Source organism: Brassica napus, chromosome C7 (genome assembly GCF_020379485.1).
Source record: "Brassica napus cultivar Da-Ae chromosome C7, Da-Ae, whole genome shotgun sequence".
Lineage (NCBI taxonomy): Eukaryota > Viridiplantae > Streptophyta > Magnoliopsida > Brassicales > Brassicaceae > Brassica > Brassica napus.
In genome coordinates this window covers 42,320,311-42,339,245 of record NC_063450.1, presented here as the reverse complement: position 1 = coordinate 42,339,245, position 18,935 = coordinate 42,320,311, and the positions used below count along the sequence as shown (strand labels likewise).

Below are 18,935 nucleotides of genomic sequence, written 5' to 3'. Positions count from 1 at the left end.
CTTTCAAGGAACTTTGGTGATTCTTTATCGATTTTGGTTGGCGATGGCCTTACGATCAATTTTCCTAGAGAACATGCAACACATGTCATTTTATTCCCTTGAGAAATCTCCTGGATTTTCAGTGGATGACCATGTGAACTTTCTATGATTTTACGCATCATTGTAGTTTCTGGGTGGCCAAGGCGATCATGCCATAACGTGAACTCTTCTGGGCTCCGTTCTACTACAAGATTTGATTCGATCTCATCGATATAAGTATGATGTAACCCCGAAGGAAGCTCTGGAAACTTTTCCAATATGTGTTTTCTGCCACATTTCTCATAAGTTACATACATGTATTTCTTTCCATCCTCAGTTGCAGACTGAGTATCATATCCGCGAAGATATATGTCTTTAAAACTCAACAAATTCCTTTTAGAACTTGGAGAATATAGAGCATTATTTATGGAAAATTTTGTTCCATTCGGTAAAGTAAAGTTTGCTTTACCAGTTCCTTCAATCACGTCTGCAGGACCTGATATTGTATTGACGACAATTTTTGTCGGTTTTATATCAGAGAAATATCTCTTTTGTCTCAGAATAGTGTGCGTTGTTCCACTATCTGGTATGCATATTTCACGAATCCGTTTCTTGGATTTTGCTTCATTAGTATTCTGATCCATTTCTGAAATTGTCATAAATATTAATAAAAGAAAAACATAAAATTCATTCATATAAGGAAACATACTACAAGAAAATGTGATTATTGTGACCAATTTTTGTGTCAAAATAGTTGGTCACAATATTATGACGAATTGTTGACAAATTTGTGACGAAATTATTATGTTACAAAATGGTTACTATTTTGTCATAATATTGTGACATAATAAAAAGTAACAAAATAATGTCACAATTGATGACAAATTAGTGACGAAAAATTTCGTCGTTCAAATTGCTAGTATTTTTGCGACCAGAATTTGTCACTAATTTATACTATATTTTGTGATTAAAATTACGATAGTAAGTGTTATAAAAGTGAAGCAGCTTCATCACATTTTCTGACTATTTTGGTTACAAAGTTAAAAAAAAACGTAATTTTTTTTACTTTTATCAAACACGTGATTTTTAATCACACAAATATCGTATAGTGGACAGTTATTGGATCATTCCAAAAGATTTTCCCTCACTTTCAAAAAGCCATTATTTATATCTGTAAACATGAGATTCTCTAAAATAATCATCAAATAATAAAATTAGTAAAGTCATTATATCTATTGCATAGTTTCTATCGTGAGGATAAACTAAACTAATAATTTGGGCTTCTTTAACGTTAAATATTTTATGACCTATAAGGAATTCTATTTATCCTGATGGTAACAAAAAAATGTTTACTTCAAAACATAAATATGAAAAACACGTGAGTTTATAAAATACAACTAATTTGTAATTTTGTGATTAAATAGTATTTAAAAAAAATCCAATAATATAGACTAAATATTTAGGTCACAAACAAATCTTCTTTGTTTTCATCGTTTTCCACACCTCTGCAAAATTTTCCATCACATCTCGAATGGTTTTGTGAATTCTAAATAACACAATGAGTTCTAGTGGCGATATTTTTTCTTCGAGAAGTTGGATGTATAAGCGAATCAATCAAACGTCTAATGAAGTTTCTGAAGAATTTTGTCAAGGTTTAGAGAATTTTATGAAGTTTGCGATGAATCAGCCACTGTTTTTGGAGACTGGGAAGCTTTTTTGTCCATGTATTAAATGTGAGAATGGAAAACTATGCAAAGAAACAACAGTCTCTGGACATCTATATAACAGGGGGTTTATGCTTAATTATTGGGTTTGGATTTCTCATGGGGAAGACTACAATATTTTGGGCAACAATAGTTTCGTGCCTGAAGAAACTTTGAGAGATGATTATCATTCAGAAGAAGAAAATCCTTATATGGAGATGATTTCAGATGTTCAGAACATGGAAGAAGAACCTAATCCCGAAGCAAAAAGATTTTATGATCTTTTGGAGGCTTCAAAGCATCCAATATATGATGGATGTAAGAAAGGCTTTTCACAACTCTCTTTGGCAGCACGGTTGATGAATTTGAAGACAGATTATAATCTGCCTCAAAGCTGTATGGACTCAGTTTCACAAATATTGAAAGAATATTTGCCAGAAGATAATATCTCTTTGGATTCTTACTATGAAACGAAGAAGCTTATGCGTTCTCTGGGTTTGCCATACCACAAGATTGACGTATGTCAAGATAATTGCATGCTTTTTTGGAAAGACGCTGAAAATGAAGAAACTTGTCGATTCTGCAAAAAAGATAGATTTCGTCCAACTAAAAGGCTTGGAAGAAAAAGAGTTGCGTATCGCCAAATGTTTTATCTACCGATATCTGATAGGTTTAAAAGATTGTATCAGTCAAAAAGTACAGCAGTACACATGAGATGGCATGCCGAGCACTTGACCAGGGACAAAGAAATGTCTCACCCATCAGACGGAGAAGCATGGAAACACTTTCAAGAGGTATACCCTGATTTTGCGAAAGAGTCCAGAAATATTTATCTTGGGTTATGTACAGATGGTTTCAATCCATTTGGTATGTCAGGACATAATTATTCATTATGGCATGTTATAATGACACCGTATAATCTGCCACCAGAGATGTGTATGAAACAAGAATATATGTTCTTGACAGTTTTAGTCCCTGGTCCTAATCATCCTAAGAGAAGTCTTGATATTTTTCTTCAGCCACTGATAGATGAGTTGAAAGATTTGTGGTCTAACGGCGTTCAAGCATTTGATATTTCTACCAAGCAGAACTTTTTATTGCAAGCTGTATTAATGTGGACGATAAGCGATTTTCCTGCTTATGGTATGCTTTCGGGATGGACCACTCATGGTCGGTTAGCTTGTCCTTACTGTATGGATGAGACAAATGCATTTCAGCTGAAGAATGGTAGAAAAACAAGTTGGTTTGATTGTCATCGGTGTTTTCTTCCATTAGATCATAGTTATCGGCGAAACAAGAAAAATTTTATAAGAGGAAGGGATGTGACTGATTGTCCACCTCGTTTGCTATCAGGTGAAGAGCTGTGGCAGAGTGTCAACGGTTTGCCCAAAACAGTTGACTGTGAAGGGAATCATAGACGGTTGCAAGGATATGGTGATACTCACAACTGGCACAAGCAGAGCATTTTTTGGGAGTTGCCTTACTGGAAATCTCATAAACTTCTTCACAACCTTGATGTAATGCACATCGAAAAAAACTTTTGGGATAATATCATCAATACGTTACTTAATGTGCAAGGAAAGACGAAAGATGATATCAAATCGCGACTTGATTTGAAAGAGTATTGTAACCGGAAAGAGTTGCATTTAACATCTGATGGAAAGGCTCCAGTCCCAATTTTCAGATTACAAGCTGATGAGAAAAAGACTTTTCTTCAATGGCTGAAAGAAGATGTTAAATTTTCAGATGGATATGCGTCAAGTATATCTGGTTGTGTTGATCTATCTGGGGGAAAGTTAACCGGAATGAAAAGTCATGACTGCCATGTTTTAATGCAACGGTTACTTCCAATTGCATTTGCTGAGTTGTTGGATAAATCTGTACATGAAGCTTTATCTAGTAAGTATATTATTAATTTATTATTCTATAGTTAAACTAATGTTTTGTGATTAAGAACACGCAGCTTTGTTTTCTAAGTAGAATTCAGATTCCTTTTAATGTGAGAGTATTAATGTGCTTGATCTCCATGTTATACTAGAACTACGTTACACGTTTAAGTTTTTATTGCTTTTGATGTTTTAAATCCTATGCTATAACTTCTAGAATACAATCATTATTTATTTTTTACAGGCGTGAGTTCATTTTTTCGGGATATTTCTGCAAGAACTTTACATAAAGATGGTGTTGCGATGTTGCATCGGAATATTTCTATGGTCCTCTGCAATCTTGAGAAGATATTTCCTCCATCATTTTTTAATGTTATGGAGCATTTGCCAATTCATCTGCCACATGAAGCTCAACTTGGAGGACCTGTGCAATTTAGATGGATGTATCCTTTCGAGCGATACATGTACCACCTCAAGAAGAAGATCAAAAATAAGGCTAAGGTAGAGGGCTCAATCGTGGAACAATATGTGAATGAAGAAATTTCAACATTTTGTTCTCATTACTTTGAGTCGCACATAAAAACAAAGAGTCGAACAGAAGATCGACACTATGATGGAGGTGATGATCAATATACACACCAACTTGGTGATGTTCCAGATATGTTTTACCAACACGGGAGAAGCAGCGGTAAAGCGAAAGATATATGGCTTCAAACAAAAGACTTTCATCATGCACATACATATGTGTTGCTAAATTGCGAACAGTTAAGACCATTTGAAAGGTATGTAAGATCTAAATTTACTTTATATTTTAACAAGAGCAATTTCTTAAAACTTTGGTGTTTCTAAAAGAGATTCATATATAGGTTGTTTGATGAGAGAATGATTGCTGATCATCCGGATATAAGTGATAACAATCTTATCAAGCTTAAAGAAAAAGATTTTGCAAACTGGTTACTAAAACATGTAAGAAATAAGTAGTTTTTTTTACAATAACTAATTCATGCTAAAATTTTATTTTATACTAAAAATGTTTGTATTTGATGGTGAAAATAGGTGGAGGACAATTGTGCGGATAAATCGTACCCAAATTGGTTGCAGTCACTCGCACATGGTCCAATGGTAAAAGTAACTTCATGGCCAATTTATTTTTCAAGAGGTTACATATTTCACACACATGATTATGGGAAAGAAAGAAAAACTGCCAATTATGGAGTTTGTGTGAAGGGTACAGTATCTTCTGGATTGAGCGACGAGCCTGATTTTTATGGAATAATAAGAGATATTATAGAACTACATTATCATGGACCAGTTGAGCTGAAAGTTGTGGTTTTCTTTTGTGACTGGTATGATTCAACCAGTGGAAGAGGTATAAGGAGAAACAAGTCAGGCATCATCGATGTTAATGTTACAAAGCGCTATGGAAAATATGATCCTTTTATTTTGGCTTCACAAGCAGATCAAGTGTGTTATGTTCCATATCCGCGGGTAACTCGGAAAAGAGAACAACAATGGGAAGCAGCAATAGTGATACAACCAAGAGGAAAAGTTTTGGTTGATGGAAACTTAGATTTTACTGCAATGCAGTCTGAAAATGATTCTCCAATTATAAATGTTGATTCCGTGGAAGTCGAGACGTTAACAAATCTGCATGGTCAAGTAGAAGACCTAGATGATGTGAATGTTAACGATGAATCTGGTTCAGATGATGAAGATGGGAATTCAGATATTGAAGTGACAGACGAAGACTCTGAGTAAACTGGTCGTCGTTTGTGTTTTATTTTGATTTAACGTTTGCATTTATTTTGATTTAAACTTCTTTTATTTAACTTTGAAATTTTAGGTAACGTTTCATTCCGTTCAATTCTTGAAATCAATTAATTAACTTGTGCTTCAAGGAAATCAGCCCCATGTTCATTACGAGTGATGCTTATATATGTTGCCGTTGAGCCATCTTGCACTTAGTTAAGAGTATCGGATAATGACTTATTCAGCTTCTGCACTTAGTTGGGTCAATTTTGTTTTACCTGAAAAGAAGAAATCATACGACTAAAGATAGTCGGAGCAAGGTGTTCTAAAAGAGATCGAGAATTTAAAGTTCTTCAAGTGGCTTAGAGTTGGAGATGATGTCTCATCATTGGTCCCTGGAGATAAGTTCTTGTGGTTTTAATGAAAATACCAAGAAGCTGTGATTTAAGTTAATGGCTGCTAATGAGAGAAGTTGGAGTTTACATGTGTGTGTGCTTGAAGTCGGTCACGAGGATTCGAGGTTAATAATAATTCATATGAATCATTTAATATTGTTTGTGGTGTTTTTCTGCAGTTATATTTAATTACTTCTTGGCCATATTATCTATTTGAAAAATTATTGTATCTATTCTTTTAAGCCTTTAGAAGTACACGTATAAGTGTAGATGCACATGTGTGTCTGTAGAGACCCAATAAGCAAAAGAGCTTAAGAAAAGTATTATTATTGAAGTTGAACGATTGAATTATCCCTCGCAGATTATTTTGTTTGGCATCAAATTTATTTATCGTTTGTGCCTTCAAAAGATCAAGACGGTTATATTCTTCGGTCCTACATGACTTCCCAATTTGAAATATTTTCTTTATAAAAAATTATCATTGTAAATAAGTGATATTTTTGTTAAAATAAACACACGTCTTATAATTAGCTAGTGGGTATCTCTAATTTTTTTCAATAGACCGCCTTAAATTTTGTTAAGTGGAGCCATAAACTTTTTATTATACCGCTTAAGTGCTGCCAAAAATTTCACGAACCTATTAAAACCCCAAAATACACCATTACCTAAGGCATTTGATAACCTCTGCCTCTAGAAACTCTAAGGAAGAGATTATCTTTCTAGATTTTCTCTTTTATTTGTTGCTCTCTTTGCCATCTTCCTGTTAAGAAGGTAATTTCTACTTGATTCTAGATTTTGAGAAGTTAGGTTTAATTAATTTTTATTTGACTTTTTGGATTCTAGTAGAATTAACGAGTAAACGTAGATTGATAGTTTCTGGTTTTCATTTGTTTATAATGAGTCATTTATATTCATGATTACATTATACCTTATTTGATTGATTGGTTTTCTAGATGGCTTCGCAAACAATAGGTGGGCGCTCGTACGGAAGTTCACTAAATTACCGTTCTGTTGGTTCACAAGATCCCATTTCCCCTGCTCGCTCACCTACACATGTTGCAAATTCTCAACCAAGTGTGCATATGGAAGACTCGTATGTAGTTCGTACATCTTTACCCATGCTCCATCATTCTCGAACGAATGGATCTAAATGGTACTGATTTTTTTTCCAATTACCAACTGAGTTGTCTCAGATTTATAATTTATTACTAATTTTATCTCAATGGAACAGGTTTAAACACAACACCGAAGTGTCAACTGCAATCAGAAAGATCATTCAAGGTTGTTTTAAAGGACCATGGTACTCTTGGAAAAAAGTGCCACCTTATTATAAGCGAACATGGTTTTCGATGTTTAAGGTATGTTTTCTAACTAATGCTATAATGGTTTTATACTTAACTAATCATCTTTGCTATAATATATTTTCAGAAAAAGTTCAATTGGGATGCTTCGATCAACTATTCAGTTGAAAAGGAGTTTAAGAAACTTGCTGCCTATCGCCTCAAAGGAATGGTAAGTATTGCAAAGAAAGGAGGAGTAAAACCTGACTGGATTTTGTCTGACTATTGGACCACTATGCAAGCTTATTGGGCAACACCAAAAGCTAAGAAAACGAGTGCGAGTGCACGTGCTTCTCGTTTGTCTGATCGCAATGGTTTAGGTCCGCATCGACATAGAGCGGGTTCATGTTCATATGCCAAAGTTCAGGATGTGCTGGTAATGTTTATTTTTCCATTCTTAGTTTCTGATAATTTTGTATTATTTATTTTCTATCTATTCTTAATTGTTTGTAGGAAGCAAACAACGAAGACTTCTCTTTTATTGCTATGATGAAGAAAACACATCAAAGACCCGATGGAACTTACGTTGATGAGCGAGCTCGATTGGTTGCCGAAACCTATGAGAAGCATGTAGAAGAACGCTTGGGACAGCTCGAATCTTCTGGTATAGAGAATGTAACTCTTGAGAATCTTGACCAATGTGAGAAAAATGAGATTTATGTCAAGGTAATATTCTAAATTATACTGCCATCATTTTTAAATAATGTTTTGTCATGTTTTACTATACATGAATATTTACAGTTAGTTACGTTATTGATCATTTCTCTTATTTGTGTCTAACAAGAACGAGTACATCACGGACTTATGATTGTAAAATGGGGTAGTATTAATATGTTTCTTAAGTGTCAAACTAGTTAATGTTGTTGTGACTTGTTTGTTTCTCTACAAACTACACCTTGATTTTTTGACGTGTCTAGTGGCATATACTATTTATTTTTGTAGTTAAATTTTTGCAATGCTTTTGTTTTTGTTCTCATGTTTTGTCATTTGTATCAGGCTGCTGGAATGTCTAAACAGGGACGTGTCTTTGGACTTGGAGCATTACACAGTAAGTTGGTACCATCCTTTGATGCATCATCGAATGCACCAGAAGCTTCTGAAGAAGTGGAAGTAATAACACAAAGATTGCAAGAGGTGGAAGCAGAGCTAAAACAGAGTCGCGAAGAAAATCTGCAGTTTCAGAAAAGACTTGAGAACATGGAGAAACTTGTTCAGTCTATCACAAATCTGAATGTCTAGACCTGGATTCACCACCAAAAAGCTCCCCACTTTCCATGAAGTTTATGTTCATCTCGTGTTTTAGTTTGTTTATTATGTATTTTGTTGTCTATTTTCGTGTAAATATCTTTGTGAACCTAACTTTGTTCTATGACTTGGATGTTAACTTTTATTAAGTATTTTAATGGTAGTTCACGTTTTTTTAGTGTTTCATATTATATATAATATTTATATATTTGAAAATAATGTCGTAATAACAGTATATTAATTTTGCCATTTTTATTTTATTTTGTTAGTAATAATATGTTACAAAATTAGTAACAACATAAGGTCACAAATAGAAGACGTTTGTGACAGCTTAATTACTATCCTTCCGTCCCTAATTGTAACGCATATGTGTGACATTATTTTGGTCAAAATATATGACTAATGGGTGACACAAATTTGGTAACAACATGTAACGAATCTGTGTCTAAATGTGGTCACGGTTTGTGACGTATTGTGACGATTTAATCGTGACAAATTGTGGCGTTTTTGTGACTTTGATATTTCGTCACAATTGGTGACAAAATTGTTACCGTGGTTAATGGTCACTATAGCTGTGACGATTTTGATACGTAAATGGATTTGTGACCATTTTATTGTGACTTTTTAGAATTTGTCACACATTAGTCACAATATAAAAATTGTGACGAAAAAGTAAATCATTGTGACAAAAACTATGGTCATAATATCTATATTTTCTTGTAGTAATTATACAATAAGATGACGTTAAAAACATCATTATTTGTTTAAAACATGAAATATAATAATTATACATGGTAATACTGAAAACTATTCAATACTCTTATCATAGGCATTTCAATTCTCTTCAGAAGTAATCTAGTCCAGCTCATTAGCGAAGTCGGAGGATTCAACATATGAGGTCCCTTCAACATTTTCCGTGAGGTTCACCTCTTTAGCCTTTTCTTTTATGGACTCTTGATATAACTTGCACAAATGTGGGGGAGTACGACAGGTACGGGACCAATGTCCTTTACATCCACATCTGTAACATACAGTCTCACTTTTCTTTGTGGTATCCTCTTCGGTTTCTTTGCCTTTAGGAGGTTGTTCAGATCTAACCCATTTGTTAGATCTAATACTTTTAGGATAGTAAGGCTTTCCACGTTTGTTGTTGAAACGCCGACCACGACCTCGGTTGGTCTGGTTTCTCCTTCCCGAATATTCTACCACCGTAGCATTCACTTCGGGAAATGCCTTGGCTCCCGTAGGTCAGGAATTATGGTTTTTGATTAGTAACTCATCGTTCTTTTCAGCCAACATGAGTGTTACCATCAATTCAGAAAATTTGGTGTACCCACATTTTCTGTAAATTCGGGATAAGACGTTGTGTTCTTTGTGGAAAGTATTGTATGTCTTGTCAAGCAATTCTGCTTCGGTGACAGGGTTACCACAATATTTTAATTGTGCAACTATCCTCAAGATAGTGGAATTGTAATCTCTAACCCTTTGGAAATCCTGAAACCTCAGGGTTTTCCACTCTTCAAGAGCGTGAGGGAGATTGATTTCCTTTTGATTATCGAACCTATCTTTCAAGGCTTGCCATAGTACGGCTGGGTCCTCAACGTCTCCATAGTCGTGAGTTAGATTCTCATCTAAATGCTTCTTCAGGAAGATTATCGCTTCGGCTATATGCTCGGGTGGCGATTTGTTACCGACTTCTATCGCTTCAGTTATCTTTTTTATTACAAGATAAGGTTTCACATTTGTGACCCATCTGACATAATTTTCACCGGTTACTTTCAGAGCCGGGAACTGGAGTTTCTCGATGTTTGCCATTTGTATTTCTAAAAACACAAAATAAAAATATTTTATTAGAACTTCATAATTTAAAAACCGTTTACATTAATCATGCAAGCAATTACAAGGAGAAGCGATGTAAAGAAAATTAAACTGATATTCATCTTAAATTCACTCTGAGTAAATTCTCCAACGAGTAAACCATAAATAGAAACACAAATAAAAATGACACATAAAAACAAAAGTGCGCGAATCATCTTTCTTGAAATGATAAATCGGAGGAGAGCGATTTGAAATTTTTGAGAGAAGATGAAATGTTTTGGATGATGAAATGGAGTGAAAATGAGTTGTATTTATAGATGAAAATTACTGTTCATGACCGTTGGAGAAAGGGGAAATTTTTGAAAAAAATTCTTTGTGACCGTTGGGGTTAAATCGAGTGCACTAAAAATCAGTCTGAAAATATCGTATTAAACAGTCAATCAAATCTATAAAATTTCATAAAAGTAAAAATTATGGTAATGAAATATTTATGTTATGACAACAAATCATGCGACGGCTCAGACGATCAATGCAGAGTAATAAATAAATTATACGGCGGCTCGGCCGACCAATTAATAACAAACAGAATATAAGGCGGCTCGGCCGACCAATAAATAATAAACAGGATATAAGGCGGCTCGGCCGACCAATAAACAATAAACAGAATATAAGGCGGCTCGGCCGACCAATAAATAAATTAAATTAATAGTAAATAATATAAGCGGTATTCCGACCATTATAACAGGGTATAAATGATACAAATAAATTTTACCGAATCGCAGAGTGATCGTGCTGATAACGTGTTATAAAAAGAACTGGAATTTTATTATATCGCAGGAATTTAAATAAAGCAAAATTTTATACCCGTACGAAGGAGATAATACTGATAAGAAGAGATGATGTGTTATTGAAGGAGAAAGATGATGTGTTTACAAACGAACGCAAACGTTCGTATATATAGAAGGAAATTTACTGTGCAAATAGTGCAGCGGACCCCAAATCTTTTATATTTTCAACGAAAGCGGCTCATCTTTTTTTGTCTTTCGTAACAATAAACAATTTATTTGAATATTTCAGGTTCATGTAGGAATTGGGTGGTGTCAGTACAACACTTTACAGAGGACTATTATTATTGATACTAGTAAATTAGAAACATGACCTAACAAACTGTACAACTATAATTATCCTTTAATAATCGATGCCTATTTTATAACTTCCACTCCAATATTTTCGACACCACTTCCGACAATTATGACCATGTTCGTTTACGTGTCGCGCGACCTGCGACCTGCGACCTGCGACTAAGATTACGTTCGTTTACGTGTCGCGCGACTTGCGACTTGCGACCTGCGACCTGCGACTAAAACTATGTTCGTTTACTTGTCGCGCGACCTGCGACCTGCGACCAGTCGCGCGATCAAAATTTTCTTAATTTTTAGTCGCTGTTTTTTCGGGCGACTTAATTAGGAACCCGCGACTGGTCGCGCGATCAGTCGCGCGACATCAAAACGAACAACAACCTGCGACTTGCGACTTGCGACCAATCGCAGGTCGCATGTTACGCGACAGCAAAACGAACAACAACCTGCGACCTGCGATCAGTCGCAGGTCGCATGTCGCAGGTCGCAGGTCGCGCGACATGTAAACGAACACGGCCTATATATATAATAACATTTATTCCTTCCTTTTGGGTTTATACCAAATTGTGATTGGTAATCTATGTTACTTTATTATAGTAAAATTATAATTAAAATCTATTACACTATATACACGAATATCATTGTGATATTAGCATGTATTGGGTTACATTGGCTTTTTGTCAGTATTTCACCCAAATTAATTTATTTATGGTATAACACGTTACTTTATAAAATAGATTTATGTATACAGTTACATTATTGACATATCTCTATATATATAAAATTGTCTGCCTCTCTCCTGTTGTGCCATGTCAGAAAGTCGCTCTCTATGACGCTGACACGTGTCCCGCAAGATAAAACGCATCACTTCATTAAAAATCGTTTCCTTTGGTTTTGTTATTGGGCTTGCACCAAATTTTGTTATTTGTAAGTTATGGATACTGCTTTCTGGCCGATATACAAACCCGTCTCGCCTACATCTTTTCCTGATTCATAATTCTAGGGTTCTTCAGCTCCTTGGAGATCTGATTCGCTCTACTAACAATGGTGGCTCTGGAATGGCGTGTAACTCCACGCTTCTTCAGTAATCTACACGTCGGTGTCTGTTCATGTCGTTTCGGTCTGGCTTCTTCACCTCCAAACGGTTACAAGTCTCGCTGATTCAATGTCATTAACCACGATCTTGCATTCAATGAATCTTAGCCTTATTCGAGGCGGTGGTGGGAATTCTCACATATAAAAAGGTATGGCTTCATCCCCTTAGCATCATCCCTAAATCAAGAGAAATTTTATTTTCAGTGTAATGGCTACCTCATCTATCTTGATCTCTGATTTGGTCGTTCTTCCACGGTGGAGGTGCGGCTGCTCGGATTTTGGGAAGCCAGAAACTTTAAAGGTGGTGGCGAATTGATGGGTGTTATATGATCCTCCTTAACGCTAAGGTTGTTCCCTTCTTCAAAGTCATGATCATCTTATTTTTAAACAGATTCAAGCTTAAAATCTTTAAAAAATTATGCTTTTTCAGTCAAAATAATTATTTCACTCTTTCGGAGATAGGTTCTATTCCGTTTGTTGATTTCAGAAACTGAGTTTATTTTCCGTTCTTCTAAATATTGCCGGCAGACTGAAACTGATGTTGAAATGGCATTGAATCTTTCACGTGTTTTGTATGACATGGACAGCGATGATGAGCAGTTCCTTGCGACAATTCATGAGTGTTCCGATCCTGAGAATAGTGCTTCTTATGATATCACTGAGAACATGTTTGAGAAGGCTTCTTATGTAAAGCAACTTGATCAGTTTACCTTAATCGAAATTCAAGAACTGATGGCCGGAGTTAGATCCTTGGAAGCAATGGAAACAATATATGAGCTTTGGAAAACCAAGAGGCATAGCAAGGTAATGCCACTAATCGGGCATCTTCAGGTATGACCTCTAATGCCTTTCCATCGTTTTTATGATATTTGATTTGTCTTTTTCGCATGTATGTCTTAAGGTGTCAAAAGTCAAAACCTGCATTCCTAGGCTCTATATAGATCGTTATGTACTTGGGTTGACCATCAAATATTCACTCTCTCAGCATCCTGAGCGAAGGTGTCTGTCACTACCGGACTTTTTTGCCATTGTTAGTTTCATTTTAGATTTCATTATGTTTTCTACGTAGTATGAAATAATGATATGTGTTTTGGTTTTAACAGGAGGGCAATGATGATGATGGAGATGCCTGGGAACATATTAGGGCCTACTAATGTTGACGTTGGTGGTAATGTTCGTGAGGAATCACCAACTATATGAACAGCAGCACCGTCATCTTCCAAGGTTGTCAAGAAGGCCTGAATCGCTTAGGTGAAGATCGTTAAGTATTTGGATGCAGTATTTGCTATTTGAATAATGCTAAGGCATCAATTTTTTTTTTTTCTCTTGCTATGTTTTCTCAGACAATCTTCAAAAGTTCTGCTTAAGTTTGAACTAATATAAAGATATTTATCTCATGTTCTTTGCTCTCCAAGTTTCAGTTTATATTCTCCGCATATTTTTAATATAAAAAAGATCACCCAGATAATAATTATGCTCCAAACTAACACGATATATTGGCCATATCTGGAAGCAGTACTTGCTATTTGAATAGTGCTTATGTAGTTTTTTGGTTTTATTTAAAATCCTTCTCGAGTTCGAATTTTTTTCCTCAAGACAATTCTCAGCACATATTTCCCATATTTAGATTAATAATAGATCACAAGAGGAGATTTTAGAGGTTTCTAAAAAGTTACAAGAGGCTTATAAGGACGAGGAGGAATATTGGCATCAGAAAAGCCGAAATATGTGGCATTCTTCTGGTGATCTTAATACCAAGTTCTATCATGCCCTTACAAAACAACGTCGGGTCCGGAATAAAATAGTAGGGCTTCATGATGACAGGGGTAATTGGATAACAGATGAAAATGGCATTGAAAAGGTGGCGGTTGATTACTTTGAAGGTCTTTTTAGTTCTACCACTCCAACGGACTTTGATAATTTTTTGGAAGAGATAGTACCATCTATTTCTCCCCATATGAATCAAGTTTTACTAAGAGTAGCAACGGAGGAGGAGGTCCGCCAAGCTTTGTTTATGATGCATCCGGAGAAGGCACCAGGTCCGGATGGAATGACAGCACTCTTCTTTCAGCATGCCTGGCATGTTATTAAGAAGGATGTGGTTGAGATGGTGAATAATTTTTTGACTACAGGAGTTTTGGATCCACGGTTAAATATTACTAATATTTGTATGATTCCAAAAATAGAGAGGCCTACAAGGATGACGGAACTGAGGCCGATAAGCCTATGTAATGTGGGTTATAAGATTATTTCGAAAGTGTTGTGTCAACGCCTAAAAATTTGTCTCCCACGCCTAATATCGGAGACGCAATCGGCTTTTGTTGAAGGCAGGTTAATATCGGATAATATTCTTATAGCGCAGGAAATGTTTCATGGACTGAGAACTAATAAATCATGTCAAAATAAGTTCATGGCAATTAAAACGGATATGAGTAAGGCGTATGATAGGGTAGAGTGGAGTTTTATTGAGGCCCTTCTCCGAAAAATGGGGTTTGATTCTCGCTGGATCAATCTAATGTTGGAATGTATTTCGTCGGTTCAATACAGGGTCCTCCTTAATGGACAGCCACAAGGTCATATAATTCTCAGCGAGGCTTACGGCAAGGAGACCCTTTGTCTCCCTACTTATTTATTATGTGTACTGAGGCCTTAATTGTGAATATTAAGAAGGCAGAGAGAGTGAAACAATTAACTGGTATGAAGGTAGCAAGAGCTTGTCCAACAATTTCCCATCTGCTATTTGCAGATGATAGTCTCTTCTTTTGTAAGGCAAATAAGGAAGAGTGTCAAACCATTCTTCGGATTTTAAAGGAATACGAGGCTGTTTCAGGACAACAAATTAATTTCCAGAAATCCTCAATTCAGTTTGGACATAAGATTGAGGAGTCCAGTCGCCAAGAAATGAGAGATATCTTGGGTATTCAGAACCTAGGAGGGATGGGATCTTATCTAGGGCTGCCCGAAAGTATTGGGGGATCTAAGGTACAAGTGTTTGGGTTTGTACAAGATCGGTTGAATAATAAGGTTAATGGGTGGACTTTTAGATTCTTTACTAAAGGAGGAAAAGAAGTGATTATCAAATCAGTAGTTACGGCCCTGCCAAACCATGTGATGTCAGTTTATCGGTTACCAAAAGCCACAGTTAAAAAGCTAACGAGTGCAGTAGCTCATTTCTGGTGGAGTCCAGGCGGGAGCTCAAAAGGTTTGCACTGGAAATCATGGGATAAGTTATGTGTGTCCAAAGACAATGGTGGCTTAGGTTTTAAGGATCTTTTGGATTTTAATACAGCGATGCTTGGTAAGCAACTGTGGAGGCTGATTGAGAAGCCTAATTCTCTTTTTTCTAAAGTCTTTAAAGGACGGTACTATAGGAATGTCTCACCTCTAGAACCGATCCGATCTTCCTCTCCGTCATACGGCTGGAGGAGTATTATATCTGCTAGATCTCTGGTTTGTAAAGGACTAATTAAAAGGGTGGGAACATGGTCATCCATTTCCGTGTGGAATGATCCCTGGATCCCAGCCACTCGCCCAAGACCAGCAAACAAAAACTTTCACAACAGTTACCCACACCTTACTGTGGATTCTCTCATTAATTCGGAATCCCGAACTTGGAACCTTCAGGCAATTAGAGAGTTGGTGGACCCCCAGGACGTAAAAATTATCGAAAGCATTCCCCTAAGTAGGAATCACATGGAAGATAGAAATGGATGGCATTTCACTAACAATGGGAAATATTCGGTAAAATCAGGGTATCAAGTAGAATGGGTCTACCCTGATAAGGAAAAACCACCAGAATTTTATGGGCCAACTGTGGATATACTAAAGGCATTTTGCTGGGAAGTAAGGTGCCCACCGAAGATAAAACACTTTTTATGGCAAGTTCTTTCAGGTTGTATAGCGGTAATGAAAAACCTAAACACGAGAGGAATTAAAGGGGATACATGTTGTGCTCGATGTGGAGATCCGGAGGAATCGATAAACCATGTGTTCTTTGAATGTCCTCCAGCACGCCAAGTGTGGGCATTATCTAAGATACCATCGAATCCCAATATTTTCCCTACTAATTCTCTTTTTGGTAATATGGATCATCTTTTTTGGAGAGTCAATCCTAAGATGGATGACCAACAATTTGCATGGATCATATGGTATATCTGGAAAGCTCGGAATAATAAAGTGTTTAGTAATCTGGATATCGATCCAACCGAAACACTTAAATTGGCAGAATTGGAATCAGCACTTTGGACCGAGGTACAGGTACTCAATAGTCAGAAGAGGGAACAACAGGTACATGTCAGACCCACGATACAAACTTCAGGACGATGGTGCTTTATAGATGGTTCTTGGAAAGATAAGGAATTATTCTCGGGACAAGGATGGTATAGTACTTTACCGGGATTCGATGGTTTATTAGGAGCAAGGAATGTAAGGGCATGTCTTTCACCTCTCCATTCGGAGATGGAAGCTTTAATTTGGGCAATGGAATGTATGAAGAATTTAAGACAATTTCAGGTTACATTTGCAACGGATTGTTCTCAATTGGTGAAGATGGTTTCGGAACCAGAAAAATGGCCAGCATTTGGAAGTTATTTGGAAGACATCATGCTTCTACGAAGGAGTTTCTACAACTCAGATATTGTTCATGTACCTCGTACGGAGAATCAAAGGGCGGATAGCTTAGCACGCAGTGCTAGAAGACAGCCGTCTTTCGTCGTTCACATGGATGCGGAGTTACCGATTTGGTTTACAGAGTCATTATGAGTCTGTGAATTTCTTGCTGTCAAAAAAAAAAAAAAAAATTAATAATATATCATCCAAATACTAAATATATTTCAAACAAAGACGTGTACAAAGAATATATTGAGCATATTGCTATCATCTCTTTACAAGATGTGTTATGTATAAACTATGCATTTCCAAGGAGTGGACGTCTCAAGAATTAACATATCATGGTGGAAACAGAGCAGAGACAGTAATCTAATCAACTCTAAATATATATGTTGTCCAAACCCATTCCCGACATCTCAACATCAAATATTACACTGACATTTTATTACGATTTTTTTTGGTACTACCTAAATCAATATGTTTAAAAGAAAATGTATAAGAGAAACTAAAGTATATTCAAAAACAAAAGTATAAAATGTAGAAGTAATTTATAATTTATAAGTTTGATTTCAACTACGATTGTAAATCAATTAGTGTATTTTATTTACTAAATATATAATAAAGTAGAATAAACATTGAGAAAATATAAAATAATGATATTTGCATCAGAATTTATTTCTACTAAACAAGCCTATTATTTTTTTGAGAACAAAATAAACTTATTATTTTCAACAAGAATAACAAAATAGTCAATATAATATTACTTTCAGTTTAGCGTAAACTAAATATCTTAAAAATATTTTGCCAGTTATTTTTTTTTCATTATACGCTGAATTATGAAGTTTAGTTTATCTTAATGAGATTGAATTCGATTATCATTTTAAATCAAAATTATGATCAAGAATATTGAATCACTTAGAATATAAAATCAAACACTATCATATAAAATCTTAAGTTCAATAAAATACACAAATTTTATGCATGTAGCGCAACTAATATTAAAACCCTTTAAATTCTTAAAATATATTAGCCCAACACTTCTTCTCCAATTCAAACTATCTTTCCAAATCAAATTCACCAGTATTGTATACAATAAATCATCTCCGGAAGCATACAAAATAACTCAGTCAGCCATGTTTGGTTCGAATGTGAGATGTGGAAACGAAAGTGAAAACAATGAATAAAATTAAACACGATCTAGACTTATTTAAATAGCTTATCTTGGTTTTTTATATTGTTTTGTTCTAAGAGAAAAACCTCAGTTACATATTGTGATTTAGTGCATAATCGTTTGACATAACAACTACCATATAAATAAAACCACAACACGAAATTTTTTATGCTTTGGTGATAACTTTTTTAATCAACAACAAATTTTGAGATACAATTACGATTATCATTGTTCAAAATTGATTATATATATTATATAAATGGTGCATTTACATCAAAACTGACTTTGGTCGAAGTGGAACAAAAATTTGAAAAGTAAAATTTTTAAACACCTATGAAAATAAGATAAATAATATTTAGATAATGAGTCCGATTAGTTGGATTGTAAATGCAAAACTTTTATTGTAAGAATTCACTCTGTAATTTTTAGTGTCATATTTGTAAGTTTTTTTATCTACAAAATATTACAATTTTTAAACAGTTGATTTAAGAAAAAATAAGCATAAAGATATATAGGGTGGTAAATTTAAAGGGGGGGGAGTCCATTAAATTACTTAGAGACTAATTGGAAACAAATGTTATATATAGTTTTAAATGTACCGAAACATGTAAACAATTCAACCAATTAAGCACCATAAATAAAATTTTCTTTAAAAAAATAGTAGTTAATTTTTGTTTATTCTGCTCTTCCCCTTAAATATAATTTTTAATAACAAAATATGGATACAAAAATTTTCGAATCACGTAAGACAAAAAATTGAATATTTTA

General features: G+C 35.1%; 2 protein-coding genes across 6 annotated transcripts; both read left to right on the top strand.

Annotated features, from left to right (window-relative positions):
- Positions 1-6,318: 6,318 nt before the first annotated feature.
- LOC125589608 lies at positions 6,319-8,520 on the top strand. The gene is made up of 6 exons (XM_048761905.1): positions 6,319-6,522; positions 6,705-6,904; positions 6,983-7,109; positions 7,180-7,467; positions 7,545-7,757; positions 8,088-8,520. Exons 2-6 carry the CDS (start codon positions 6,705-6,707, stop codon positions 8,328-8,330), a joined length of 1,071 nt encoding a protein of 356 aa, XP_048617862.1. The 5' UTR covers positions 6,319-6,522; the 3' UTR covers positions 8,331-8,520.
- A 3,705-nt stretch (positions 8,521-12,225) lies between these two features.
- Positions 12,226-13,785, top strand: LOC106347555. 5 transcript variants are annotated; one of them, XM_048761903.1, is made up of 5 exons: positions 12,226-12,537; positions 12,650-12,735; positions 12,976-13,219; positions 13,290-13,387; positions 13,492-13,785. In XM_048761903.1, the coding sequence occupies exons 3-5, from the start codon at positions 13,055-13,057 to the stop codon at positions 13,586-13,588; spliced, it is 360 nt and encodes a 119-aa protein (XP_048617860.1). In that variant the 5' UTR covers positions 12,226-12,537; positions 12,650-12,735; positions 12,976-13,054; the 3' UTR covers positions 13,589-13,785. The 5 variants fall into 5 exon arrangements, 2 of the variants coding, with proteins under 2 accessions (XP_048617860.1, XP_048617861.1); XR_001270733.3 differs by having other exon boundaries at positions 12,229-12,537; positions 12,976-13,418; XR_007325779.1 differs by having other exon boundaries at positions 12,232-12,537; positions 12,976-13,192; positions 13,290-13,785.
- The last annotated feature ends 5,150 nt before the right edge of the window (positions 13,786-18,935 follow it).

Bases quoted from the DNA above. Each gene is read 5' to 3' on its own strand.
- LOC125589608 (XM_048761905.1), top strand. From the start codon at position 6,705: ATGGCTTCGCAAACAATAGGTGGGCGCTCGTACGGAAGTTCACTAAAT. The intron at 6,905-6,982 runs GTACTGATTTTT...TCAATGGAACAG, and splicing joins CGAACGAATGGATCTAAATG to GTTTAAACACAACACCGAAG. The intron at 7,758-8,087 runs GTAATATTCTAA...CATTTGTATCAG, and splicing joins AAAATGAGATTTATGTCAAG to GCTGCTGGAATGTCTAAACA.
- LOC106347555 (XM_048761903.1), top strand. From the start codon at position 13,055: ATGTTTGAGAAGGCTTCTTATGTAAAGCAACTTGATCAGTTTACCTTA. The intron at 13,220-13,289 runs GTATGACCTCTA...GTATGTCTTAAG, and splicing joins CACTAATCGGGCATCTTCAG to GTGTCAAAAGTCAAAACCTG. The intron at 13,388-13,491 runs GTGTCTGTCACT...TGGTTTTAACAG, and splicing joins TCTCAGCATCCTGAGCGAAG to GAGGGCAATGATGATGATGG.